Source organism: Corvus hawaiiensis, chromosome 6 (genome assembly GCF_020740725.1).
Source record: "Corvus hawaiiensis isolate bCorHaw1 chromosome 6, bCorHaw1.pri.cur, whole genome shotgun sequence".
NCBI classification, from domain to species: domain Eukaryota; kingdom Metazoa; phylum Chordata; class Aves; order Passeriformes; family Corvidae; genus Corvus; species Corvus hawaiiensis.
In genome coordinates this window covers 4,849,194-4,867,267 of record NC_063218.1, presented here as the reverse complement: position 1 = coordinate 4,867,267, position 18,074 = coordinate 4,849,194, and the positions used below count along the sequence as shown (strand labels likewise).

Here is an 18,074-nt window from a genome sequence, read left to right as displayed (position 1 = left end):
AGGAGAAGTGGATCCAGCAGCCAGAGGAATCTGTTTCTAGCACAGGGACATTTTGTCCATTTTGCCATCTCTCCTACCTGAAGATCAGTAAATTAATTGGGTTTTTTAGATCAATGTTAGTGAGGATTCTTTGGCAGGACAAAAGACCTTTTGTTTCCTTGCCCCACACAAATCCATTAACTCTGCCATACAGTAGGGATAGTGATTTAATATTTTCACTTTGTTGTGTTTCCAGTCTAATAAAGGGTGGGAACACAACAGAAGGAAAACACAGTTCTTCACTTGCCTTTTTTATTTTTTTTTGTTAAACATGAAATTAATTGTTTATTTCATATTTCTGTAATGAATAACTACCATGTTCATGAACCCAAGCAACCTACCCCGGGTGGCAGTGGGCATCTGCAATGGGCCCAGAGGAAGACACATGCTCTGAATCAAATGTCAGTGGCTCAGCAATAAAAGCCTCTCTCAGGGCTGAGACCATCCTTCAAAGGCAGTGAGTCTCACCATAGAACAGCACAGGAAAAAGAAAGCAGCAGGGACCACAGCAGAGATCCCTATCTCCATGGCAAGGAAGGGGAGGGGAAGGAAAGGGAGCTCGTCATTTAACAGCAATAATAAACACACTTCTGAGTGTGCTTCCTCCTCTCCCTGCAGGAGCATCTTCACCCTAAGCACTGATGGGCTTCAGGTGGGATCAATCAGATCCAAACCTCTCAGTCCCAATATCCCTGTCAGAAAAATACCTTAGGGTAGCTGTGGATTGTGCAGCTATAGGGTTGCTGCAGGGTGTCCCACAGTGCTGAAGACAGTGATGTGTTACCTTGATGTGTTTGTTGTTCCATACAAACCACTCAGAAGACACCTGTAAAAAAACATGGATATGTTGCAGATAAGAAGAGGATCGTATCTGTTTCTTCCAAGCAGCTGAACACCAAGGAAAACACTCTCATGATGTGTTTGACAGGAGAAACAAGCCAGAACTTCACTTTCATTCAGCATTCAGGCTTTAATGCCAAGCCACAATTTATTCCATGAAGAAGAAAAAAAACAGTAAAGGAAGCACTTACCAGGATGAGCATGCTGTCTGCTGTGGCCTGGAGGCAAGAAGGTGGCTTAAGCAAAGGCAGGGATCAGCATATCCAGGTCAGTGGCCAACACTGCCCTTGACCTCACTGCCCATCAGGTGGGATGGCTGCTTGCCTGGCGCTGCTCCTGCCATGGCCTCTGCAAGCTGCTCCAACAGGATTTAGAGACCTCTCTCTTATCAAACCTGATGGATTTCCTCTCCCACTCCTTTCCCAGCCCTTGTCCTGCACTGGGAGATGCAGAGCATGATGCAGCACTGAAGACTAACCTTATGTCTAGAACAAGGAGACCATCACCGTGGTTTTGCTTTCCAAGACTCTGGATTTTTAGTAAACACCTACTCATTCCTGAGTTCACCTTCCCAAGAGAAGAGCAACTTCAGGAAATCATGTCAGTCAAGGGTCCAGGAAAGAAAACTGTAATGTGATACAGGTCTAACCCTCAGAAAGGCTGGGAACGTCCCCTTTTACAGAGGGTCCTTCCAAAAGGAAACCAACCCACTGTAAATAATGTGTCTGGGAAGAGAAGGCAAACCTTTAACCATTCCCTTGCCTCCACTGCTTGCTCAGTTAAACTGCAGCTTTCCTTTGAAGCCAGGCAAAGTTACCTTCTCTGCTTTCTAGTTCTGTTCTCTGGCTCTGGGTAGCCCAGAGATCCTGCTGTTTTGCTAATCTCACTGCCTGAAACTGGGATTAAAGTTGGATTAGCCAGGCAAATGACTGAGTGGTGCTCCAGACCCTCCACATTTGGTGTTTGTGCCTGCCTCGTTTTCCCAGCTCTACCTGGGCATCCAAGGGAAGGGAAGGGAGAGGATATAGAAAGGGTCATTCCATCTTTTCCCAAGTGCCATTCCCAGGGTTTACACAAAGTCCTGCTACTGATACAGAGCACAAAGCATATTCACTCAAATAATTGAAGTGGTTTTAGCTCAGTGTCCTCAAATATAACAAAATTAATTTCTTCCTTTAAAAGCCCTCCTTGGTATTACTGCATAAATCAAAGACTCAAGGTACTGCTTCTCCCAAATTCAGACTGAATCCAATTTCCCCACACAGAGTCTGGCTTTTAAGAAAGAGCAGGGAGTTCCTTCCAATGTTAGCCAAAAGAAGTCATTGGGACAGTTTGTACAAACAGGCATGGGACACTTGGAAAGCTTAGAGACCTTGATCCAGCATTCCTGAGCACATGCTTAATTCACCCCAAAGCGTGTGCTGAAATGCTTCGCTGACTAAGAACGGGCTTAATCACATGCTTAAACACTTACTGCATGAGCACTTCAGAGATTAAGATTGATTAGGTCCTTCTCCTACCTGTACATCATACCTCCTCTCCTCATGAAAATCTCATTTCTGAAGGCACAAAGCTCATAAGGAGACAAAGGGAACACATTTTTCAACAGGTTCCCAGGACTTACAACTCCTTTAAAAAGAACAAAAGCCAGATTTTCAGAGCTTGGCTCAGTGAAATCAAGTTGTTAATGTTAATACACTTTATTGATCTTAAAGTAATACAGCATGGAAACAAAGGCCATTAATTGAGAGAGAGGGTCTGTTTACATTAACAAGTCATACAGCATGAAAGGAGCAGATCCAAACTCAGGTCGCCACAAACTGAGGTCCCCACAAGAACAATATATGAAGTTCAAATGTTTACTTCAGCCTAGACTTAGTCTGGTCCTCCATGTCATTTGGACCAAGCTTGCCCATATTTTTTGACTGGAAGCTATTCCAGGCAGCCATCACTGGGTCAGATCCCCATATCCCTGCTCAGGTGAAAGCACATTTGCTGCACCCCTGGCATGGACTGCCTGGGTCAGTGTTCTACCAGCATGCTCCAAAACTGCTCTGCTGCCCAAACCAACATTGGTCAAGTGGAGATGACCATGGGATGCACTTCCAGACTGCTCTGTTGCTCCAAACCAAGGCACAAATGGAGACAGTCAGATGGAGAGAAGAACTCCCCAAGCACAGCAAATTCCCAAGGCAAGGAGCAGTGGAGGCACTCTGGCTCTAGGATGGTTCATTTGGTTTGGAGGTCACCAGCTTTTCCTACAGCTGATAAACAACTGCAGGGTGTAAAACTGCTGCCCGAAGTGATCCCAAGGTAGACTCATTTATGAGGAAGTCATGAGGAACACACACGGATTGTGTCCAGAACAGTGTTTGTCGTTCAGGGGATGATGTTCAGCATGACAGAGGACTTCAGCACAGACTGCCTGCCTGAAAGGGCGGATGAATTTATTGTGCCAGAGGACAAGAGTGACCAAAACCACGTGTCCATAGTCTGAAAAAATGCATGTCACCATAAGCCAAGTGTGGAAAGTGAACTTCTTGGCAAAGCAATGCAAAACTCGCCTTCAGCAGAAGTTGGGAGAGCAAAAGACTAATAAATATTAGAGTGAGGAGAATTCAATTGCATAGACAACTCCCATCAGTTACCTCAAGATCAGAGGAACATAGGAAATGGTCTGCTGGGTCAGCAGGATGGTGCATCTCCCCCAGCTGCAGGAAAAGACAATCTTGAGGAGGAGCACACAAGCCTGGCCACTGTTTGCAGTCCAGTCACCTCACACTCTTCCTGGCATCCACAATCATTGGTAGAGCACATCTATCCATACCTTCTCTTTCCCTCTGAACTTGCTGATATTACATCCATCTCACTATTTCCAGCAGAAGCAAATTCCCTGCTGTGTAAAAAAGCACTTTCTAGTATCCGTCTTAAACAGATCCGCCTGGTTTTCATGTATCTCCCCTCATTCCAGAACTGTGAGAATTTTGAAACCCCAAAGCAACTCAAAGAATCATAGAACAGTTAAGGTTGGAAAAGACTAGTAAGATCAAGGCCAACTCTTAACCCAAGCACCATCTTGTTCACCACTAAATCAAGTCCCCAAGTGATGCATTTTTTGAACATTTCCAGGGATGGTGACTCCACCATTTCCCTGGGATGCTTGTTCCAATGCCTGAACATCCTTTCAGTGAATAATTTTTTCCTAATATCCAATCTAAACCTCCCCTGGCACAACTTGAGGCCATTTCCTCATGTCCTTGTTAATTGGGAGATCGACCCTCCCACTGCCCCACCCCAGCTCCACTCTACTTTCAGGAAGTTGTAGAGGTTGATAAGGTCCACCCTAAGCCTCCTTTTCTCCAGGCTGAGTCCCCCCCAGCCCCTTCAGCCACTTCTCTCAACACTTCTTCTCTAGTCCTTTCATCCATTCCATTGCCCATCTCTGGACATACTCCAGCACCAATTGTTTCTCACCACAGTTCTCCATCTATAATGTTAAGCTGAGAATTGTTCAGTTTTTTGTATTAGCAGCTCAGTCATATGTATTTTTGTTGGCTACTCCAAAGGCACATACTAGACTCTGAAGCTAGCTATTAAAAATGTATTTAGCTGTTTCTGCTTCCTTAAAAATGTCCTTGTTTTCTTTGTAAGAAAAATCATGTGCCTGGGGAAAGCCATGCCCGGCATGGTGAGTCACCTGCCAAGTGGTCAGCACAGCTCATCAAAGCCTTTGCTGCCCTTTGTGACAGGAGGGGGTACAGGTGCCTCAGGGATGGTTTTGCTGGCTGCCACCTGAGTGCCTGACCTTCCTCTAAACTGATTGCCAACAAACCGATTTGGGATTACTGAAGGCACAAGACTGCTGTGGAGAATTTGTTTTCAGGCCTTATCCAGCATGAACCCCAACCCATGAGAAAAGTAGAAAACTTGAAAGGGATGGACAGATTCCTGCTGAAGCCCCAGGACAGGGAAAGCTGCAGAGGGCTGGGACCTACAGGCTCTCTGCAAGCAGGGGCTGTGCTGTGGAAGGCCAAAACCAGACCTGGGGAATGGAAGCTCATCACTTGTCCCCAGTTCCTGCAGGACTTGGTCAGATGGTTTAAGCACCTCAGTAACTGGGAGTACTGACAGTGGCTTGGATCATTCAAAGAGTTCTGGAAGAAATAGGCAGAGTCCCTGGGAGGACTCCATTTAGTCCAGTCTAATGTACTGAGCAAGGTGTTAGGCTGAAACACCTCCTCTTCCCACCTCTTCCGGAAATACAGATGAACCAGGATCAGAACACCCTATTTATGGGACTCTCCATTCCCCCCTTCCCTCAGACCCAGCTGTCTGAGCCCTTGCTCCACAGGCACATTGGATTTCTCATGGCAAGCAGGAGGTCCACAGCAGGGGCCCCATGCAGTTGGGATGTCTGGGCACCATGCCAGGGCCTCTCCCTGACCCTGCACGCACCAGACACAGCTTGATTCTTTATTTGCTGACCCACAGCTGGTACTTGGGGTGAGGGAGCAGAGGATAGACCCAGAAAGCCTGCTGGAAGGCAGACAGCAGTGACACACTCATCCCCTCAGAGTGTGTGGCGCTGATAGCCTCAGTGGGAGTGATGGTATTCCAGAGGTGTGCAGAAACACTGCATTATCTGAATCACAAGGAATCCAGCTCAAAGGGGTCTGCTCGTGTTCCTTTATACTCCTGTACTTTCCTGCACTCAGTTACATAAGGAGCATAGGGATACCTAATCCCAAAACTCCCCTCTACCACCTACCCCCACCTTGAAACAGCTCCCAGTGCAATGAAATGTTCCTGCTTCAGATTTCCAAAGACAACCATAAACACTGGGGATAATTAAAAAGTGAACATCATGAAAAATACACTGGCAAGGACTCCAGGCTGTGAAGCTGGAAAGCCAGGTAGCTTAAAGAAGTGCCAGATACTCAACTGGTCTCCAAGATCAGCAGATGTTTTTCAACCTAACGTTGCAAAAACTTACTAACTCAGATGTGTTTCCAAAATCAGAACCAGAGATGAGAATGTGTGTTGTGTATTGGGACCATATCAACTACTTTTCCAGCACTGCTAAGATCTGTTATTAAAAAAAAAAAAAAAAGAGGGGGTTGGGTGTAGATAGAAAACACTAGGCCTGTTTAAAGGATTCTGGATGCTTACCTAAGTCATGTAAGAAAAGGAAAATTCCTTCCCCAAACTGAAAAGACTTGGATGCAATTAAGAGGGAGATACCATCAGCCCGTTTCCAAGTCTAGTATTAAGCTATTCAACAAGAGAACTGCAGAATACAGTGGCTGCAGCTGATACAGTCTTAGTGATATTTAGGCGGTTATTTTATTTTCTTTTTTTACTCAATTATCTGAAAAGAAACCATTCAGCAGCTCACTTTTGAAAACCAACCTCCCTCACCCAGTACAAGGCAATCTGCTATAGCACTGCAATTAAAAACTCATCATCCCAATACCACTGGGCATTGGTTTGTCTTTCCACCACCAGCTCCTTTACAGCCAGAGAGCGAGTGCATGGCTGAGGACCCTCTCTGCTGCTTTGCTACATCTTTGAGGAGATTTACAGGGATTTGCACATGTTTTTCTCGCTCAAAGAGAGATTATGTGGCTTGATTAAGAGATATTCTAGGAAAGAAACTACCAGCTTCCACAAGACATTCCCTTTGTTTGATGTAACACCCATCAGTTATTAATGGGATGGCTTTAAGCTGCTGCTTAGCCTTAGTAATGCCATATTTAACAACAAACATTACTTCTCTCCCCTCTCTGCAGTGGCAGCCTTTGTCCAGCAATTTCTGGATGAATTATTCTAAACCAGTATATAATTTTTTTATACATACATACATACATATATATATATACAGGCTGCCTTTCCATGTGAAAAGTTATAGGAGAGCTGTGAACAGATAAGAGGTGTTACAGCTTTTGCTGTTTCATGGGAGGTGGAAGTGCAAGGACTTTCTGGGTCACTGAATCCACAGCCTGGTGATGTACTGCAAAACCCTTACAGAAACTGATTTTCAACTCCTTAAAATAAAAAAAACCAAAACAAAACAGGAAAAAAATCATATGAGACATTATAAATAGGGATTTAGTACACTGCAGACTGAAAAATAAAATCTGCCTCTTAGGAAAAGTGTTCCCACTGCTTTAGAAGCTGCTCTCTGAGATGCTTAATTCTGAGTAGATCTTTCCTTCCCACATTTGCAATGCAAGGAAACCTGAGAAAAAAACTGTTCTGCCTTTTAGGTGGATGACAGCAGGAAGGGCACAGAGGAACCACAAAGGAAAGCTCTGCTCAGACCTTGCTATGGAATGGACAAGCTGCACACATATCCACGAAATCCACACCAGCCACAGCACCCACTCCAGTTGTTTGGCCACTGCTTAGTGGATGCCAAAGCAGAAGATGAACCTGCAGAAACCAGCTCAACCTGCCCAAAAGCTCCAGCCTCCCCCCAGGCAGCTCCAAAGCTTTTGCTGTGAATGGAAGCAGTGCTGCCTATGGAGGGCTCCTTTCTCCTTTGCTGCCAGTCACCTCCAGTCCCATGGGAAGAACCTGAAACACAGACCAGTGGGTGACACAATTGTCACCTTCCATGACCCTGCCAGGGCTGTGAGAGATCCAACTGCCAAAGCTACAGAGGGCACCATGGGCCGGCAGCCTAAGCTCTCCTCCACCCAGCCCAGCTCCCAGAGCACACAGCTCTTGGGGATTCACTTACTGGACGTTCCAGCGGGACACCTGCTGTGTCCCACAGATCGATTTGGTTACAGAAACCAACCATCTGTCCCCGTGTTGTACCAACCGAAATCTGAAAGCACCCAGACAGAGAGGAGGATTACTATTACACTTCCATCTGCTCTGCAACGTGAACTGCCCATCAGCTACAACCTGAAGATGCCTCTGAGCCCCTAAATCCCACCTTGCCCTTGGAAAAATGCAAGTTATGGGAAGCACAAGAGGAGCCATGACAAGCCAATTCCTTCAAAGCACAAGTCACATCCACAGCATTTTAAACTTGCCCCATTTCCTGCATGGCTAAATGCAAGGAATATTAACAGGTCACATCAGGAGACATCTAAGTGGTGACAACACCAATATAAAAGCACTGACTGGGTCTGCACCAATGTAACAAACTTTAAAAAGTATTAAAACAGACTGTTTATTACAGCATATGATGTGTTATATTAATTTACACAATGATATATATATAAAAACAGCCATTGATGATGTACAGTAAATTGGACATCAACAGGAATATTAAAACTACTGATACTCATGCACGTGACATGCATATGGGTTTTTTTTTCTTTTTCAAAAGCAGTTTTACACAATATAATGAAGTTACTAAGCCTTGGTCAGCTGCTCCAGCAGTTTACTCTGGACACCACCGCCGTCCGCAGTGTGACTCCCAGGAGATCAGAGCAGACTGCACTCCAGAGAAGGCAACTTAACCTTGGAGACAGATTGAACAGGAACCCTTTCCTGGTGGGGGAAGGCTGGGGGAGGATAGGAGTGAGTTTCAAGAAGAGAATCAACAAGAAAAGAAAAAAAAACTAGACCAGAGTACCAGAAGGAAAAAGTTCAAGATGTGGCAACAGCAGCAGCAGAAAGGGACAAGCAAAACCGTGAAGAACTGCCCTCATTCCCTCCCCTTTATTCCCTAAGAACTTATGACCTTATGCTGTTGATGTCCTGTATAGGACCCAGAACTGGAAAACGTAGGCAAGGAAGATCCATTCCCAGAAAAATTATCCTTTTCTCAAAGCCTTCTGACACCACGCGCTGGAGGCTGTTCACCACTGAAATGGCAGTGTTGTGTTGTTGGGTTTTTTTAAACAAGTGTAAAGGTCTTTTATTTCCACATAAAAGGCACTAGTATCCACCCAAGTTCTAGTATCCACACTAGTATCCACCAATCCACCCATCCACCAAGAAAACAAGTGACATAATTTACCTTAAGTTTTAAATATTTGTATTAAAAAAAAAAAAAAAAAATCTGTGGAAATATGTACAAAAATAAGCACCTTGCTTCCGAAAGCAGAAGCAGATACATTCCACCAAGTCACCTCACTAGACGGTCGTCATGAGCTTCAGGGAGCCTGACCGAAAACGGAGGATCTTCTTCTTGAGGTTATGGGAGGCTTTGATTTTGACAAAGGCCTTGGCCGCATTTTCATGCAGCTCTGGTGCCGTGACTGTTTGGATGGGGAGCGTCTGGACAAACTGGGACCAAATCAGGCCCCCGCTCTCATCAGAGTCACTGGTGGTCGTGCTCTCCCCTACAAACTCCACCTCGCTCAGGCTTGACTCACTGTCTCCAAAGCAGTTCGTGGTGTAGTTGCTCTGCTCGTCCTCGCTTGTGTCCACCACAGTGGAGTGGAACAAGGACTCGCACTCGGCTGAGTACTCTGAGTCGCTGGCCACGTAGGCGTAGGGGCTGACATAGGGCAGGGGCACCTGTGAGTAGACGCCCACACCCTCCCGCCGGTTCCTCCTCGCCCTGCGCAGGGCCTCCTCGTAGGAGATCTCTGCCGAGGACTTCCAGCGGCGGTAGTCGGCACGCTTGTGCTTGGGCTTGGCCACCACAACCTCCCGGCCGTGCCCGTGGGAGCGGAGGGCGGATCTGTGCAGGCTGGCCTGCCGCCCCGGGAGGCCTGGCTCCAGCGGCAACCCGCTGCCTCTCTTCCCCCGCGACGAGGGCTTTTTCAGTTTCTTATTTGTATCCAGTTCCTCAGGAAAGCGGCACTTCTTGCCGACTGGTTTGGCTTTCTCCCGCAAGGTCTGCGAGCTGTTTTCCACCCCATTGGCAAGGTGGGACCTGTGTTTCAAGGCAGAGCTTTTCAAAATCTTGACATTCCGGGTGCCTTTGTGAAGCTTCATGCTTTGCTGCTGGGCTGGGATGTACTGGGCATTCACCAGCAGCCCATCGTCCAGGCTCTGCGAGGAAGAGCCCTCGCTTTTGAAATCCAGCGCAGGCCTCTCCTCAACAGCTGGCGACGAGGAGCGAGCTGCCTGCAAGCTGCTCTTCAACAGGATCTTTTTGGGAGGCTGGCTGACCCTGTTCTCTGGCTGCAGCACCACTGGCTTCCCGGAGGACTCTTTGGGAGATGTAGCAAAGAGCTGGTTGTTCTCCTTGGGGACATCCCCTGCCATGGCCGCAGCATTGCGGCCCAGCTCCGGTGGTGCCGGTTTGGTGCCCCGTGGCAGGTGCTTGCTCTGGAGTTCGGTTGTTGTGCTGGGTGGGAAAGCTGCCGGCAAAGGGGCCTTCCTACTCTCCAGCTGCTCCCCAGCTGCCTCCCTTGGCCTCTGCTTCAACGGGGAGGGAGCTGTGTGGTCCGGAGCGGGGGTCCCACCAGGAGGCAAACACACTGGCTTGGAGCTCTTCAGGTTCACCACATTGCCGTGGGCCACCATCGCTGCCGGCTGCCGGACGCACATGCTCCCGTGCCTCAAGATGCCTTTGGTGGCATCAGCATTGAGACTTGTCCGGGGTTTGTTAGTCCTTACTGCGTGAGTCTTTTTCTGAACCAGGCTTAAGATGTAGCTGTCTATCCTCTTGCTGGTGGAAGGGCATGGAGCTGGCCAGGAGCTCTGGGGGGGGAAGGCGTTGGCAGATTGTCCCGAGTCCGTTTCGGATGGGGTGCAAACGTCGCTCATATCGCAAGCGAGCCTCTCCTCTTCTCGCTGGGGGTTCTCAGTCACGGGGAGAAGGAACATGGGGCTCTGCACAGCCACGGCGTGGAGGGGGCTGGGGTAGCGGTAGATGTCGTTCCCGTTTTTAGACACCAGATCGCACTGGTACTTGGGATGTACATCTGCAACGACATCGAGGGAATTTGAGTGCGGTGTGGACAAAGAGCGACAGACAGAGCCTGCGGTCTGGTCCTCATGCTGGCCTTCCTTATTATAGTCCATCCAGCCTATGAGATCTGAAAGGCATTTTAGAAGAGTTTAGAGAGCCTGCCAGGGACAGCTGTGCTACGTTTTTAATGTGCTGCCAAGGACACCGGTCCATCTACGCACACAATGCAAAGCTTTAACTACAGCAGCAGCAATTTTGCACCCAGGGGTGCTGCTCAAGCAATATAAAAAGCAGCACTATCCTTCAGTGGGTCTCCCTGTCACTGCATCTACGAGGGATTTACCCCACTATGACCACATGGTTAAAACAATAAAAATCACAGCCCTAAGGAGAACATCTACATTGGTTTCAAACCTGTGCCCAGGTTGTTAAGATCTTCCTATCTTCCTTTCAAGCCACCCAGAAGTCTGCAAGCGTCTCTTATATGTTACACAGTCACCTGTGAAACTCTCTGCAGGCCTCAGCACATATGAATTTTATATTTTACTTTGCTAAATCCAAAGAAAAACATAAAAAATACAGACAAGAGAACAATTAATTCTTCTAGCTTATTGACAAATTTCACTTCCAGATTCTTTCAAGCATATCTCAGGTTAGGGAAAAATCCAGATTTAATTTTATTGTTGTTTTTATTATTGTTACTACTATTATTATCATAATATTTATAGCAATGCTAATAGTAATAACAGATGCTCCCTTTAAGTGATAAGAGGTTTAAGAATGGGAAACAGGCTCGTGTTTTCACACAAGTCCAAGGAGTGCAGGTCAATCCAGCTGACATCCTAGCCTTGGCTCTGCAAAGAGGGTTCTGCCAGAGAAATCCAGTGCATTTCAAGATGCATGAGTCAGATTTAATGGCTAAGGAGCTTACTAGGGAGGTAAGCAACCTTAAGAGCAGGGCTTCCACCCAGGCACCTAAGATTATTATTATTATTTTCTTAAGCTTAAGTTGCCCTTGTCTTCTTGGGTAGGGGTACAATCTAAATGATCCTCTGCCAGTCCTGTTTTCTGCCCTTGGGCTGGAAACTTCAGCCAGAGTACTCCAATTTGAATGCTCAGTGCTCATCACTTATCTAAGGCTTATTTCAAAGAGGTCTCATGGGCATTGATGAAATTTGTTGATAGAGATGATGTTCCTGTGTGAGCAGGAGAGGAAGAGCAGGGAAGTTAAGAGCATAAACTCCCCCCAGATCACCTCTCAGTTTTCCCACATTTCCTAAATTCTATGTTGGCTTCAAGGAATGTTGATGAAAAAGACATTTTTGAAACTTGTCAGTTTTGTGAAATTTCATCCCTGAAAGTGAGACTGTATGAATAATGAGAGATTTAGGTTTTCGTGGTATATACAGAAAAAAACATCAATGCAATGATGGAATTCCTTGTGTGTGGTTTTTTTTTAATGTATGGCCCATGAAGATCACATATACCTTACAATAGGGAGCATTAAATTACCTCGAGCTGCTCACAGGAAAACTAAGAGGACTTGTCAGCAACTCAGAATGAATGCATCCCAGGCTGTATTTTCCCAGTTCAGAAACAGAAGAGCATGAATTGTTCTGTCCTTGATTCACAACAAATCACTATAAGTTAACCCTAAAGAGCAGAACACAAATTGGAAATACTGTGGTTGGAATCATCCTCCCCAACCCAAAATGAGCTAAAGCTTTTGAAAATGTCTGCAGTCAGTAACACTTGATGACAACAATCCTATTGAAGTGTCTTTTCTGGAGAACAGAGGAGGCCTTCCTATTGAACCATCCTGCACATCTTCAGACTGGTGTCCAAGGAAAGTTCACAGCTCTTTGCCAAAGAGACAAAATGTATCCGCCCTGTTCATGATGTCTACCTGTCTACACTATATAAATGCAGGACATGCCTCACCATGCTCACCTGGGGGTTGAGGGCCATCAGAATTGACAAAATGACTGCTAAAAAGAGACTGACATGTGCCCTGACCCCCTTAAACCTGTATCTAGCTCCTTACTCTGTGACTTTAATGCTGACACGGCTAAGAACTATCGTTAATTATTGCTATTCACTAAAAATGCTTTTCTAAAGAAAACCACAAGAAATCAGCTGACTGATGTGTTTCTGTGTACAGGTACCACTGCCCTCTGCTGGGTAGAGCAGCTGTCATATCTTCACATGCCATTTTCATGTATTCACGTGTAAGGCTGGAACAGAGGAGGGCAAACAGTCCTGCCCCATGACCCACATACGTGAGAGGCATTGGGATCTTTTCAGAGCATAATGTGGCACATGAAAGGAAGAAGGGTTAATCCAACCCAGGTGCTCCTGAGGCAGTATTTCCAAAGCCAAAGCCACCTCCTGGAGTATGATGTATTCGACCTGCTTTTACTATACCTGCAGATTTAGGGCGTCCATCTGAGATATTCAGTGTTGCCTCCAAAGGGCTGCAAAAGCAAGTGCTAGAATGGCAACTGGATAAACACTCACTGAAGACAGAGTTAGATGAATTGGAAAGCGATCCAGAAGCTCCATCACTCAGCTCATAAAACCCTATAAAAATAAGAGTTTGGATTTATATTAGTTATGTCTACACAGAGTTACTATTTGTGTCCCTAGAAAGGCAGTCAAGCTGGTGTTTGAGTTGGCTTACTCTAATGCAAGTAGTTATGGGATTTCATTCAGTCACCCCAAAAACAGCCCACAATTAAGTAATCCTTATTGCCATGAATTTACTTTGTTTAAAAGTAAAGCACTTAAAACAGCAGAACTTATCCCAGCATATGGAATTTTTTTAAAACTTTACAAGGGTTGAGGTTTTAACCCTTACAGGGATTTTCAGATTTTAGCAACAAGGATCCAGGCTGTGTTTGGCAGCCCACTCATCTAATAGAGTGTTATACTTCCAAGACAGGCTCTCCAACTATTACCTAACTACAAAAGTGTTGGTCCCAATGCTATCCATTACTTTCCTCAAAGTTCTGGAGAGAAACATAATATTTGTGGATGACAAGAAAGAGGAAAAATGGTAAATAATGTGGAGACACATCAGATTTAATTTCCTGGTAAACTGGGACTACTCAAGGAAAAATGACACACCACCACCAAAATTTAAAGTGTTCATTTAGGAATAAGGAATGCAGAGCATGCCTACAGAATGGGGATGCATCCTGGAAAACAATAATCCTGGAAAGGGCTTAGTCAGCGTGGAAAAGCAGCTCAATCAAGCGTAATGATATGGCAAAAAAAAAGCTAATGAGATTGTTGGATGTACAAAGAGACTAATGAATAGCAGCAGGGAAATGACTTCAGCAGTCTACTCGGCCCTGGTAAGAAACATTGGAATGGTGAGCCCAGCCCTTGAATCCAACATGCTTAAAACAAAGCTAAAAAATTGGAAAGAGGCCACCAAGCTATTTAGGAGCTTGGAAAAATGCCTTAAAATGAATGACTTCAAGAACTTGACCTGTTTAGCTCATCAAATAAAAGCCAGGAATTATACTGTATAGCACCTCCAAGAGGAGGAAAAGCTGGGTATTAGAAAAGACCTTTCTTTAGGGGAGAAAACGATATAAAAACATCAGTGCTGAACAAGTCAGATTCAGACAAGAAATTAGCAATGGCTTTAACAATCGTGAGTTGGAGGATTCTCCACTTTTTGGTGTCTTCAGAACAAGTTTAGAGGCCTCTAGGAAAGGCTCTCCATAGTTAAATACCACTTATTGGCTTCAACACAGTTAGAATGAGATGAAATTCAATATATGGGGGATGAAATTGTTTGATTCCATGTTCCTTTCTGGCTGTATGACCACTTTTGATATCTTCCTCCTGGTGGTGGTGCTTCTTTTCACCATTTTTCCTTCAGCCTCCTCCGTAATATACAGGACAATCAGAACTTTTTGAACTAATGTGAGGGTGGCCTTGAAAAAACAAATGCCCCAAACACTCAAAATCTAATTAAGCTTGAAATGCTCCTCTGAAAGAAGCAAACAGCAACCTTTCCCATGGTCAGTGAACTCTGTTAGTAGGAATTCATTATCAGAATGTGAATGAGCTGTAGACATTTACTGTTGTAGTTCTGAAAACTCCAGCACTAAAATCTACAGCCAGTTTAGTTCCAGGTCCCAAGGGAGGCTGCATTTTGCTGAGCACTGCCCTTACCTGAACTTGGACGACTGTCTGTCTCCAGGTGTTCATCTGTCGTTTTTTCCACGTCCAGGCGGAGATCACTTATTTGCTTATCCAGCTCTTGCAACTGATTTAACAACCCAGCATCCCTCCTCCTCAAGCAGTTCTGGAAAAGAAGAGGACAAAGAACATCAGCTCCTTCAGTGGGGCAGATGTGAAGAGGTCCCAAAGACCAACAGACTTCTCTGTCTAAGCCCTGTGAAACACCTTGTCCATATTCTTTTATATAAAAACTGAACAAAGCCCTGACATTTTAGATGGATGCTCTGGATAAATACTTAAGAATTATGCAGGCACTTCATCCCAGCCTGTTCCAGCCAGTTCTGCACGAGGAGCGTGTTCCACAGTTGAGGAGGACCAACACACTGTGCTGACCACAGCTGCAAGAACAAAGCTGGATTGTTTGATACGGCCAAACCAGACCTGTGCACATGGAACAGGCAAGGACGGCTGTGCCAGCCTAGCAGGGCACGTTCCCCACCACACTGGTGTTACTCAAAGATCACATCTGCTCACACAATGGCACCAACCAGCTCTGCCAACAAGTGCCTGTGGTGTGGGAACCGCCTTGTTCTGCTGCACATTATGAGCTTAGAGTCTACCATCCAGAGAGCAAGATTCCCAGGGCTGGGATCACAGCCCTTTTATTAGTTTTGCAGTGCAGCAGGAAGGAAGAGTAATTCTTCCTCTTCTCCCATTATAATTGTATGAAATTGCTGTGAGATGAATTTTAAGGCTATTTATGAAGCCAATTTGATGGCATAAAAAAAGCAATAAGAAATAATTTTGCAAGGCACTCATTAACCCACGGTCAACACAATCAGTTTCCCCCTGTGTATTATAATGTTGCTTATCCATCATCTGTTCAGCTTCATACCCTTCCATTGCTCTGGCTTTGGGGAGAGTGGAGGAGGCAGGAGGAAGGTTCATCTACTTTTGTTTCTTCGAGTGCATCATTTGATTGGCACCCAGGGGTGCTGTGATACATTCATTGCAATGAGTTTTGATGCTCATAGCTGGACTAGTTCTAAACCCATTGAATCCAGGACAATCATAGAACCCTAGAACGGTTTGGGTTGGAAGGAACCCTAAAGATCATCTCGTTCCAACCTCCTTGCCATGGGCAGGGACACCTTCCACTAGACCAGGTTGCTCAGAGCCCTGTCCAGCCCAGCCTTGGACAAAGGGAGAGCAAATGCTAAAAGCACTGGCAAGCACTGGTTGAAGACGTGCTGGCGTTTAAGATCATCCTTTGGAGAACCAAAGGGGTGATCCCAAGCCTTCTCCCCCATTCCTGCGGGAGCCAGGGCTGGCTGGCAGCCAGGCTGGCGGAGGCGATGGGTTCAAGGGATGACTTCGCTGCGCCACCTACTGCCACCAGCGCCCCCTCCCCCAGCCAGCACCGCATCTGGTTCCAATCTGCAATGTCAAGTGCACAAATTAAACTGCTACCACAAATCCCCAGCTTTTTCTGGTCTTTTTCTTTTTTTTTTTTTTTTTTTTTTGGTAATGATTCCGTGGTCCTTCACTACGGCTCTCGGCCGGCAGCCAGCCCCTTCTCAGCAGAAAAAATAATTTATTTTTATCTTTCTAAGAGGGAAATACCCCTAACTTAACTAAACCAAAAGGCTAATAAGAAAAAAAAAAAAAGGACGAAAAACGGGGGTTGGGAAAAGAATAAATCAGGGAAATAAATCACGCAATCCAACTTCTCCCTGGGTGAAAGCAAATGCTGAGCCGCGCACAAAGAGCGCCAGGCACAGCTGTACGCTATTTTCATTGAAAAATGATCTGCCGCTTCATGCCGCCCTCCATCTCTTCCCACACCAGCTCCAAAGCGCGTCCTCCAACAAAAGCATCCCTTCTTTAAGGGCCCGATCCTGCCGGTGCCCGAGCGCCCGCTGCCTCCTCTCGGGGCTGGGACCCGGGAGCTGGCTCCCAACTTCCATTCATGGCAACGGCGGCGCTTCTCTTGCCATGAATGGAAGTGGGACCGCCGGCCTGGCTCCGGGACCCGAAGGCAACTCTGCGGTCACCCGGCACAACGCCGGCACGACCCGTCCACCTCCGAGCTGTCACCGGCCCGCCGCCTCACCTGCGCGCCGCGCCGGGGTGACAGCGGGGCGGGGGTGCTCCCCGCGGGCGCTCCCAGCTCCTCTCTCGCCCCTCCGCGGGCAGGACCCGCGGGTCACACCGACACGAGGGGACCGAGCGGGCGCGCGTCCCCCGGCTCTCCCCGCCCGCGTCTCCCGGCGCTCCCCGCCCGCATCCCGCGGCGCTCCCCGCCCGCATCCCGCGGCGCTCCCCGCCCGCATCCCGCGGCGTTCGCCACTCGCATCCCGCGGCGTTCGCCACTCGCATCCCGCGGCGCCCCCCGCCCCCGCTCACCAGCTGCCTCCGCAGGAGGAGGATGTTCTCCTCCAGGAACTTCTCCTCCAGGCTGCGCGCCGGCGGCCCCTCTCCCGGCGGCTCCCCGCGGCCGCCCTGCGCCCCGGCCGCCGCTCCCGCCGGCCGCCGCAGCAGGAGGCTCTTCACCAGCAGCTCCTGCCGCTGCCGCAGGTACTCCAGCTCGCCCAGCCCGGCCAGCGTGGCCTCCAGCCGCTCCCGGGTGCGCTGCCGCTCCGCCTCCGCTTCGCCCTTCTCCCGCCAGCGCGCATCGGGCTCCCGCGGCGCCCCCGCGGGTCCCCCCGCCGCCTGCCCCGGCCCCGCCGCCGCCGCGGCGCTCGCCACGGGGCTCGCCTTCATCGCCGGGGAGGGGGCGGCCGCCGCTGCCAGCCCTGCCCGCGGGGGCACCGCGCCGAGCCCCGCGCCGATGCCGCCGCTGCCGCCGCCGGTCGCGAATGGTCCGCGGGGCGCCCGGCTCCCTCCCCGGCTGCCACCGCCCCGCGCCCGCCCACCGCCCGCCTCCATCCCTCCTCCATCCCTCCTTCCCGCCCGCCTTCCTCCCCGCCCGGTCGCGGCTGCACGCCCGCGGTCGCCTTCCTCCTCATCGTCTTCCTCGTCCTCTCACCTCCGTAGTCCGCTCGCCGCGGCGGGGTGCGGGAAGGTGGGGGATGCGGGAGTGCAAACCGCTGCCCTTCCAAAAAACTCCATCGGTGAGCTCTGGAGCCCTGCACGGTGTAGTCAGGGGTCGTCACAGAGTCATGACTATTAT

General features: G+C 48.0%; 1 protein-coding gene and 1 long non-coding RNA gene across 2 annotated transcripts; one reads left to right on the top strand and one right to left on the bottom strand.

Annotated features, from left to right (window-relative positions):
- The first annotated feature begins 8,549 nt into the window (after positions 1–8,549).
- On the top strand, positions 8,550–8,912 carry LOC125327641. The gene is made up of 2 exons (XR_007204335.1): positions 8,550–8,796; positions 8,837–8,912. It is a non-coding gene; the product is annotated as an uncharacterized LOC125327641 (long non-coding RNA).
- DACT1 (dishevelled binding antagonist of beta catenin 1) lies at positions 8,738–17,665 on the bottom strand. Its single transcript, XM_048307370.1, has 4 exons — positions 17,309–17,665; positions 14,894–15,026; positions 13,130–13,285; positions 8,738–10,832 (listed from the first exon to the last, which is right to left on the bottom strand). Exons 1-4 carry the CDS (start codon positions 17,663–17,665, stop codon positions 8,974–8,976), a joined length of 2,505 nt encoding a protein of 834 aa, XP_048163327.1. The 3' UTR covers positions 8,738–8,973.
- Between the last annotated feature and the right edge of the window lie 409 nt (positions 17,666–18,074).